The 11,065-nt window shown below is 39.3% G+C and overlaps 1 protein-coding gene across 1 annotated transcript; it reads right to left on the bottom strand.

The window, feature by feature from the left end:
• Positions 1 to 816: 816 nt before the first annotated feature.
• sugp1 (SURP and G patch domain containing 1) lies at positions 817 to 10,910 on the bottom strand. The gene is made up of 14 exons (XM_041992915.1): positions 10,796 to 10,910; positions 10,088 to 10,256; positions 9,856 to 9,959; positions 9,308 to 9,556; positions 9,028 to 9,151; positions 8,834 to 8,934; positions 7,853 to 7,976; positions 7,414 to 7,724; positions 6,794 to 6,900; positions 6,431 to 6,608; positions 4,116 to 4,222; positions 3,109 to 3,254; positions 1,548 to 1,677; positions 817 to 1,299 (listed from the first exon to the last, which is right to left on the bottom strand). The coding sequence occupies exons 1-14, from the start codon at positions 10,812 to 10,814 to the stop codon at positions 1,273 to 1,275; spliced, it is 1,896 nt and encodes a 631-aa protein (XP_041848849.1). The 5' UTR covers positions 10,815 to 10,910; the 3' UTR covers positions 817 to 1,272.
• Between the last annotated feature and the right edge of the window lie 155 nt (positions 10,911 to 11,065).

Here is an 11,065-nt window from a genome sequence, read left to right as displayed (position 1 = left end):
ACAGTCATGGGGCCTTCATTTTTTAACATAGTAATATAACAGAAGAGACAAAAGGAAATATTTTAAAAACGCTGAATGACAAGCAAATGAAATGCAGTATTTTAGACGCATAACTTCTAAGAAACCTTTGCTGTCACACACACACCACAAAGTGCAAACAAATGCAACATGTTGCAAAAACATTGTAATTAATTTGTCTGTGTTTATTATTACATATCACACATACGTACAAACGAAAATAACTTACAGCGGAATTTGTGACTTTTGAATTGAAATTTTATAGCACTAGTCTACCACTACAACTACTAAAATAAAAAAAGTGACTAAAACAAAACATCATTTGGTGTCCCATTAAGACGTGTAATATGTTTTTTCCTAACATTTTAGACCAGATGCTTTGTGGATAACAACATTCCATTAACTGATCAACCAAGCCTTTCTTTACCTCCAACTATGTCTGCTGCTGCCTGATTGATGATGTGGCTCTTGCTTAGCTGGGATCTCTTGAGTTATATTTATCCCGTGTAAACCTCTCAAGCGAATGGCAAACTGAAGGTCTGATTTCACTGATCTGTCACCCTTCTTACTAAGGGTTGCTTCACCATGGTCAACTCTGCTTAGTGACACTGTGGACCATTCATTTGGAAGTGATAAAACGCTTAACATGGTTACGTGAATACTTACACTTAGCACACAGGTATGCCATTAAAACTGGAATGAGTTTTTTTTTTTAGCTCAACTTTGTTTTCCAAAAAAAGTTCATTAACAGGTACAGCACTTTTACTTTACCACTATGTAAAGACTTGTGACTCAATATTTCAGCAATATGTTTTTCTTTATTGTCAACAATGCTGCATATTTTGAAAGAAAGTTGCAATTATAATACAGTGAGGACCTCACTCAATGCAATAATCATACAGAAGGTTGTACACCAATACAGAAATTAGATTTAGTTGAGTGCAAAGGTTTGTAAGGGTACAAAATGATAACACTAACTAGAGTGAAATCATTGTAAAAGTCAGGTGATGTTGAGCTTTGTACAGCTTGTCACAGTATTAAACTGAATGCAACAAACAGAGCAGTTGATTTCTTGAATCAAACATAAAATGTTAATGTTAAACTTCATCACCTTCTGTCACACAGACTTAAAACTGCAAAATTTCTACAGCCAGACAGTGTCAACTTCACACCCAAGCAAAGCAGTGGCAGCTGCAGAGACTTTTTAAGTTATGATAAACAAGAACAAGTATAAACGGAAATGACTCCTCTTTATCAGTAATATGGTCTCCGTGGATTATTCTGTGAAAAGAAAAGGAAAATATCATAGATTAATTACAAATATTCTAATAAAGGGAACTTGACAATGTTATGCACATCAGTAAAACATTAAGGGTCTAAGAAATGTCTAAAATATAAACTTATAGCTCATAATACTGTTTAGTGATTAGCAGACAATTTTATGCAATCTAAAATAAGTAGAGGTAAACAGTCTGTGCAAGTTGGAGCCAGACTATTTTAAGAACAATAGAATGCATAAAACATGTTACCAGTGGGTTTGGCCTGAAGCGGTAAGCAAGCATCATTCTCTTTCTAAAAGCATCATATTCATCGTCACTTTTTGTAAGCTCAGCTGGACGGTCGACTCCCAGTCCAGCTCCATTCATAGCTGTAATTCCCCTGGAGTCAGACAGGGAGAAACTCAAGATTAGTGTCACTTTACATGTCTGGCAGAGTTTAAATAATAACGATAAATAAATGTATCATAGGCTGTATTCAGGTTTCTACACTGCTGTTGGCTCTGGCGAAGAATATCATGGTTTGAAAATTAAATGAATGAAAATGTCTTCTGGACCAAAGGCCTATTCAGATGCAAATGCACAATGACACACATGTCCAACAGCCAACAATTGTATTAGACTGTATCATTTTAATGACATAATTAAAAAAAAAGAAGCAAAAAAAATTTCTGAAATTTTCCAAACTTGACTGAATGGTGATAGAATATAGCAGTTTACTGTTATGCTTTACTTGTAATATGTATGTTAGGGCTGGGAAATTAATTAATAAAATTGAATTTTCCATTTCTTATGAAAATTGGGATTTTTTTCCCCCCTCTTTGATATGCACCGAAAACCCTCTCCTTGGGCTTCCATAGTTAAAAATGGACTTAGCCCTGAATTCGCAGCAGAATGGTGTTTGTCTGAAAGCCCTAACAGAAATACAGGGACGTGAGCCCTCACGCCTGGAATTTAGCTGTACATATAATTGCAGTGACAAATGCTGCTCTCTTTGAGAGGTAGAAGAAAACATCAGCCCACAAATTCTTGTTAAGAGTTGACCTACATCAGGGAAAGGTTATAAAAGTTTTGGATTTTTTATTAGTTTTAGCTTTTATTTCGTTTTGACTTTTTATTTTCAAATTCAGTTAGTTTAAATTAGTTTCTAGAGTAAATAGATTTCATGTCAACCCCGAGGGCTTATGTTTGAAATAAATTTGCAAAAAACGAAAACGAAGGACATTTTTGCTAAAATTTTAGTTAGTTTTAGTTCGTTTTGTAAACACACAATACAGTTTCAGTTAGTTTTCGTTTTTTTAAAACGCTCTTTTTATATTTATTTCAGTTAACAAGAATGTTTTTTTAATTCTAGTTTTCGTTTTTTCGTTAGTTTTCGTTAACGATAATAACCTTGTATCAGGGGAATTACTTCTGCAGTGGATCCTGTATGATAGGGATCCAGATGGAAAGAGATCACAGTTGTGTTGCATATCTATTTGCAAGATATGAAGCCGTTTATATGGTGGAAAAGTTATGAGGTTATTTACTTTTTCTTGCTGTCATTCATGCATGTAAATAAATAAACAAATAAAACAAACACATTTTCCATGCAAAAGCTTTTAAGCTGAATATGTTTTAAGAAAGCAAGGGTTAAAAAAAAAAAAAAAAAAAAAATTGATTTGGTTTGAAAAAAATGGGAGATTTTATGTTTAGGCCATATTGCCCAGCCCTAATGTTTGTATATTTGGACACCCATGCAAACAATTCGACAATATGTTTTACTAAAGTGACTTCCGTCAGCATTCAGTGGAAAGATAGGATGAACACCTACTTGTTAACTGGAGCTTTGATTCCTTGTCCTTCACTGCCAAGGCCTTCTCCATCCTTCCAGCCCATTTTCATGAGCATTCGGAAACCAAGATTCTCAACTGTCAACTTAAACTCTTTGTACTCTGAGTAGTCCGGGTCCCGACCTTCCTGAAAGAACACAACACAAAGTTGTGCAAAGATACCACATATAATTGAGTGTTTTTATTAAATGTCATCCTTTTCCACAATTTTTGGGAAAAATGCAAAAAGGTGAATCTTTAAGGATATCACAAACAGAACACCGATAGTAATACTGACACAGCATAAGTTAAGTTGATTTAAATTTAAAATAATGCATAAGTCTGTTTAGTTCAGTAGTGATTGTGCATGTCCACATTATTCCTGATATTTACTTAATACAACTAGCAAAACAGCATTAGCCCTATGGCAACCAAAGATGTTTTAATTCCCACAAAAGCAATTGTTCTTGTGTATTATTACTTATTCTCCAATGGTAAACTGTGTGGCATTTAATAGTACAACCTTCTCTTGTAGGATTGCAAACTTTCTAATAACTTTATATCCCTCTGGCAGTAAAATATAATTACAATAAACTCTACTAATATATTGTACTGCTGTTTTGCAGTTTAAAGTTTTAAATGAGATAGTAAGTATGACTTTCAAACAGCGCTGAAATAGCCAGTTCATTTAATAAACAATGGCCAGTTATCATTTCCATCTGGAAGAGCTTAGGGAACTTGCAATCAAAAAATTGTCTGGGCTGCTCTGCTAGCTATAACTAAAGCACCTCTGACCTGGATAAAAGCTTATGAATAGATGATTGCCATCCTGTTTAGCCATTTTAAATTAACCCAGCTCTACTAAACTATGCATGACCTTACTTTAACAAAGCCAAGTGAATAAAAAATGCTTTACTGTACTTTCAGGAAGATTCCCAGGAAACTTTTTTTTTTCCAAAAATAGCCCTTTCTCAGACAGCTTAAGCAATGATGAATTCAGAGAACTCACTTTGAGTGCCTTAAAGGTCTCCATGAACTTCTCCAGTTCCTCAGGGGGCAGGAAGTCACCGATAAAGTGTTTCCCTTTACCCATCTCTGTCAGAGATTCTGCCCATTCTGGAAATAGAAAAACACATATTACAACAAAAGTCAAATGTTCATCCATCCATTAACTTTCTTGCTGTTTATCCATGGTAGGATCGCGGGGGTAGCTGCTTAGGCAGGGAAGCCCACAATTCCCTATCTATGGCCACATTTGCCAGCCTGTCCGGGGGGATCCCAAGGCGTTCCCAGGCAAGGCGAGAAATGTAGTCCTTCCACCTTGTCCTGGGTCTTGTCCTGATGGGATGTGCCTGGAATACCTCACCAGAGAGGCATCCAGGGGGTATCCTGATCAAATGCCTGAGCCACTTCATCTGGCTCTGGGGAGCAGCAACTCTACTCTGAGTCCCTCCCGGATCATCAGGCTTCTCAACCTATCTCTAAGGGAGAGTCAGGCCATCCTGTGGAGGAAACTAATTTTGGTCACGTATATTCACAAACTCACTACCCATAGCTTGTGACCATAGATGAGGGTAGGAACACAGATCGACTGGTAAATCGAGAGCTTTTCCTTTTGGGTCAGCTCCTTCTTCACCACAACAGACCAATGCAGAGTTTGCATCACTACAAATGCCGAACTGATCCACCTGTCGATCTCCCACTCTATCTTTCCCTCACTCGTGAACAAGACCCCGTGATACTTGAACTCCACCACTCAGGACTGGATCTCATTCCCTGCCCGGAGAGGGCACTCCACGCTTTTCTGGCTGAGGACCATGGCCTCGGATTTGAAGGTGCCGATTCTCATCCCAACCTCTTCACACTTGGCTGTGAATTGCTCCAGTGAGACTTGGAGATCATAGCATGTTAAACCACATCGACCACCAAACCAGATCCCCTCAACACCTCGGCTGCACCTATAAATTCTGTCCATAAAAGTTATAAACAGAATTGGTGAAAAAGGGCAGCCTGTTCAGAGACCAACCCTCACTGGAAAAAAATCCAACTAAGTGCTGGCAATGTGGACCAAGCTCTGGCACTGGTCGTGGGAACAGGAACAGGAACAGGAAACAGACAGCTCAAAAAAGAGGGTCCAGTGCTCCAAACTCCTAGAGCACCCCATCACAAGAGCCCCTCGGGGACACGGTCAAATGCCTTCTCCAAGTCCACAAAGCACATGTAGACTGGTTGGGCGAACTGCTATTCCCCCTTTCAAGACCCTAAAAAGGGTCTAGAGCTGGTCCATTGTTACACAACTGGGATGAAAACCTCACTGCTCCTCCTGAATCTAAAGTTCGACTATCCGACAGACCCTCCTCTCCAAGACCCTTGAATACACTTTACCAGTGAAGCTAAGGTGTGTGACCCCTCTGTAGTTGGAACACACCCTCCCACCCCCTTCTTGAAGAGGGGTACCACCACCCCAGTCTGCCAGTCCAGTGGCACTGTCCCCGATGTCCATACAATGCTGCAGAGGCGTGCCATACAAGACAGCCCTACAGCATCCATAGCCTAAAGGAACTCCGCACAGATCTCATCCACCTTCTGGGGCCCTGTCACTGAGAAGCTTTTTACCATTTCAGTGACTTCAGCACCGGACATAGGAGAGCCTATGAGGAAGTCTTCTAAGTATTCCTTCCACCGACCCACAACATCTTGAGTCGAGGTCAGCAGCCCCCTATTCCCATTGTACACAGTCTTGATAGTGCACTGTTTCCCCCTCCCAAGTCATTGCGTGGTGGACCAGAATCTCCTTGAAGCTGTCTGGAAGTCATTCTCCATGGCCTCTCCATAATTCTCCCATGCCTGAGTTTTTACCAAAGAGACCGCTGAAGCTGCATTCCGCGTAGCCTGCCGATGCCCATCAGTTGCCTCTGGAGTCCCACAGGCCAAAAAGGCCCAATAAAACTCCTTCAGTTTGACGACATCCCTCACTGTGGGTGTCCATCAGTGATTTCAGGGATTACCGTTGCAACAGGCACAGACGCCCTTACGACCACAGCTCTGGTTGGCCACCTCAACAATAGAGGAGTGGAACACAGCCCACATGGACTCAATGTCCCCTGCCTCACTTGGGACCTGGTTAAAGCTCTGCTGGACGTGGGAGTTGACTCTGAATCACTCCCCTCCAGGTGTCACTGTCAATGCCCACAAAAGCATTGAAGTCCCTCAGCAGGATTAGGGAGGCAAGTGTATCCCTTTAGAAATAATAATCATAAGTAATCAACAACTCCTAGTAGTAAAATTCACCTAAATAATTTTTAGATGATTGCTCATGTTTACCTCGCGTCTTTTCCATTTCCATCTTTCTCAGCTGGTGTTCCCAGGTGCCTGCGTCCTGGTCCACTTCTTCATCACTGTCATATTCATGTTGGTGATCTCTAATGGCTTTCTCCCACAACTTCTGCATGTCTGCCATTGCACGCTTGTGCTTCATGATCATGTCATACATCTCTTGCATCTGTATGAAGAGGGGAAAAAGAAAAATAATCCACACACACATTGGATATTCAGATGGCAACACATAGATAATCATAGGAACTTAGGATAGTTTCAACCTTTCTCTTTTGACTTAAAAAAGAATTAAACTGAAAATGACAGATTTAAATGAATCATAGCAGAAGTGTAACATTTATCACTTTGTACCTCTTGTTGTTCTTTGAGTTGTCTCTTCTGGTCCTCAGACAGTTCGGTCACTCCAACCAAACCAAGAGGCTTCCCCTTCTTGTAACCAAGACCACTCAGTTCCTGGGCTGAAACAGACAACACCACAAACTTACACATTCATATATTTGTAGCTGGTATAGCTGATAGTCACTAAAATTAATATAAGTACAAGTTCAAATCAACATCCCTCACTGTATATTAGCAAAATGTGTGGGAAAGTCTTTAATTCCTTGTTAGCAATCGCATCACGATACCACCATCTAATCAACAGCATCAAGATAAGCTTTTGTATTTATAACCATTTTAATTCACGAGAACCCACAAATTTATATGCACATATACACTGTCAGTACTGGAGAAGGCTTTGGCCTGGCTCTCCCATCATCAATATGGGATCTTGGTGAAAATTGAATGCACCACTGGATGAAAATAAATCTTGTGTCATTGCAAAAGCTTATCAGTATGCAACAAGAAATGCCGCCACAATCAAAGCTAAAGGTGGTGCAACAAAACATTAGTGACACCTTTCTTTCACTGGTGACTTTTCTTTTTTGGCCAAACAGTGTACATGCACTTCATTAAATCACAAGTTTATTTACCAGAAAGGGCGGGTGCGTTAGATTCTTGGGCAGTTACATCTTGAGGAATAACGATAGGAGGAACTGGCAACTGGACTTTGTCATCTTCAGACCCCCATCTACTTTTTCTCTTCCGTTTGACAGGTGGTGTTTCAGATTCCTGACTGTGAGGCACAAAAGAGCTGTTCAGCACTGGAAGAGCAGCTGGTCGCTGAGCATCTGTTCTGGAGTCTGCTGCTGGAGATGAAGAGCTCTGAGAGGTTGCGGCACGATACTCCTGTAGTTTCTCTCTGTAGAGAGAGTGGGCTGGACTTTGCTTATCATATAAAAACCTAAAGGAGGGAAAGTAAGCATGTTATGTGAGATCGAAAGGAAAACAAAAGAATGGCTACATAAAACTAAATTTACAACAATAAACTAAGTTTCTAGATTACAGAAAGATATAGATTCAGTAAATAACCTGAAGGCAGGGTTGTCTTGGTTGCGCTCAATAGCAATTGCCTCCACCTCAGGGCCGCCCTCCGCCACGAACTTGGCCAGATTTTCAACCATTTGCTGGGTTTCCGCATCCACTGGGGGGGAGACTTTAAGCAGCCTATTAGTACTGGGACTCAATTCACACTCTACTACTGTACCGTACTCAAATGGCCCTCACACACCACCAGTCTAGAGCCAATAGAGGATAAGAAGAGGAAAAGGGAGGAGGAGCAAGGGGGGACAGGGGTGGTGAATGGGGAACTGTATGGATGTGAGGCTTTATTGCAACAAATGAAGAAAAACAAAGCCCTGACAGACTCCACCACATGGGCATTCTCGTATTTGCATGGATAATGTAATAAGAAAAAAAATGTAATTCCCTGTACAGGCACAGCATAAATTATTAAGGTGTTTGGTGATAAATCATCAACAGATTAGGACCTTTACTTGAATTTCTTTAATGTGATCTTGAAAGCCAGTATGCAGAGGTTTCTTAATTTAAATGCAACTCAATACCTTTGTCGAAAGCACAATGATAATAGAAAGTTTACTGCATTTTTACTGACAAACTACAAGGCATTACTTTGTCATTTTGTGTTACTTACAGAACTAATAATGACACACTGACTTAACTTAATTGACATTAAACTTAGTTGATCAAACATATGAGGTTGCTTGTGTGTGTAGCTCTCTTAAACTGATCAGTTGGTAGTAAACTCTAATGATTGTAATCTGACTAGGGTGTATGCAAATGAATTAATCAAAGGCTACTGTTACGTCGCAGTAATAGAAATGATCAATAAAATATTCTTTTATGTGAAGATGCAATGCCTGTCATCTGTGCATGAATTTACTTTACATAAATACTCTGTAGACCCACAGCAGTAATGGTTTAGAAATTCAGCGATAAATATGAGAAAAAGATCCAAGAAAAATGAGTGTGACAGTAGAAATGTAATTTTACCATGATCTGATATGTTCTCAGGTCTCTGCAAATTCTTCTTCAATACTGCAACTCTTTTTTTGTAGTAGAGATACTCCATGCTGCTCTTATCACACAAAAAACTAAAAGGGAAAGGGTAAAAATTTAGGTTAAAGTTTGAAAATATAGTAAGAGGAAATGACAGCTGTCTGAGCTACTATGTATTTCAAACTTACGAGAAAACAGGATTATCTTTGTAGTCCTCCCTGGCCTTCTTCTCCAGTTCAGGTCCTCCTTCCGCCACGAAAGAGGCCATCTTGTCGATTATGAGTCTGGTGTCTGAATCCTCTGGGGGAGAAACTTTAAGCATGCTATCAGTATTTTAGTCAAAGGGCACAAAGGATAAAATGCCAGTCACAAGGCAGCTGTTCCACTTGAATACTCAGAGGACCAAATGAAATGTCCAAATCATGGAGATATCCCAAGACTCACTGAAAAATACAAGCCTCGAATTACCTTTCATCTCTAAGAATTTGGAGTAATCAGTCTCCTCTTCCTCATCTTCATCATCTGGAGAACAAAATACACTTGGCCTTTGGCTGAGAACAGGATTCTTCTTGGACTGTGAGTAGTTCTTAAACTGACTAAGCATTTTGCTAACTCCAAGGCTAGGCCGCTGTCCAACAAAAATGCTCTTTTTCTGTAACGTGTTTCCACCTGGAAAAGGAGATGAGGTGGAGGGAGTCCTGGTATCACTGGCTGAACCTATAAGGAGTATAATAAAAAAAAACACATTGAAAAATTTGTTAAACTTTATATGCATTTTTAAATTGTTATTCTTCTCTACTTAATTGCGGTTCTTCTTTGGCCACAGCACATATGTAGTCATAACAATTAAGTTAGGTAATGTGAACTGTCCTGATGAGGTACCCTCTGTTTATTTGGGTTGTATGCCTTCAGATCATCTTCCTTCCAGACACTGTACTGCTGTCAAAGACATTTTTCTAAACTATGCTTTATCTAAACAACCTTTAGATAAATATGCCACAGATTATGGTACTAACCAGATATATTATTGTCTTTGTCCTTCTGCATCTTCATGAACTGCTGCAAGAAGCTTCCATCATTTGCAAATTTATTGGAAGTGCCTCCCTGCAGACTGGGGGAACTGGTGGGGTTGGGAAAGACAAAACGTTTTATCTAATTTGTTGTGCTGGCAACTCAGACAACATGTGAGTATCATAACATGGTTCACATGTGTTCAATGTTTGTGCATTATTGGAGGTGTATTATTACCTTGGAGGCAGAGGTCTGCTATTTGTCTGCACATTCATTTTTGCTTGCTCTGCCATCCTAGCTTCAATCTCCATTTTCTTTTGAGCAATGAGTTTTTCTTGATGGAGAATATTCATGTTCATCTTGTGCTTCTGTGGCTGCACTGGTCTGGACCTCCATCCCCCTCGCCCTATTACAGATTGATAAACAGTTTTTTTTTAACGAGATTACACAACTAATGACATTTTATGGTACAAAAAGCATGCAAGTTATTAACTGTCCAAATTTCATGATACATGATAATTACAAGTTGTAATTAGAATTGGTTAAATGTTACTAATGTAATTAGTTTATTTATTATCGAGTAATGCCTAACAGCAAACAACAACAACAAAAACCTCTTAACAGATGTTTGTCGGACTGAGCTATTGTAGAGACCCTATAGTGCGTTACTAAATTTGTAATTACCTGCTAGAAACACACACACAACACACACGCATGTATGTATATATATATATATATATTACTGTGCAAAGTACAATATTGTATTCGCTGATAGCTGTTTAGTTTTAGGAGATAACCTCACAGTAAATTAGCTTTACTGTTACGCCTATGTGATGTCCAGTTGCTACATGAGCTAGGGTAATGGCTAAAGTAAATAGCTCATGTGATCAATAAGCGCAGCTAACAATCATTTAGCTTTGGTCCCCTGATAATTTAAAGATTTACCCGCATCGCCAGACTCCATGGTCGTCGCAAGAAGAAATATATATTTTGAAATGAACGCACACAACCGACAATGAGGCCTCCGGATACTGCTTATGCTAACTGATTTGAAGAATTTGCTAACAACAATGGGAATAGCACTTCCGGTCTCAACTATTCAAAATAAATTCATTCTTAAGGCTACGTTAGCTCTACTTAAAATCAAATGGTGTAAATCAATGTGTCACTTGTGGTATGATGAATGTGTTTTTCACGAGACCATTCCCTTCAAAT

This window comes from Melanotaenia boesemani, chromosome 8, assembly GCF_017639745.1.
Source record: "Melanotaenia boesemani isolate fMelBoe1 chromosome 8, fMelBoe1.pri, whole genome shotgun sequence".
Taxonomy (NCBI): domain Eukaryota; kingdom Metazoa; phylum Chordata; class Actinopteri; order Atheriniformes; family Melanotaeniidae; genus Melanotaenia; species Melanotaenia boesemani.
Note: the sequence above shows the minus strand (reverse complement) of the source record. Positions and strands in the feature narration are given on the sequence as shown.

Coding starts and splice junctions, on each gene's coding strand:
- sugp1 (XM_041992915.1), bottom strand. Junction 7,725..7,852: donor CAAGACAACCCTGCCTTCAG/GTTATTTACTGA, acceptor TCCCTCCTTTAG/GTTTTTATATGATAAGCAAA. Junction 4,223..6,430: donor GGAAATGGAAAAGACGCGAG/GTAAACATGAGC, acceptor TTCTATTTCCAG/AATGGGCAGAATCTCTGACA.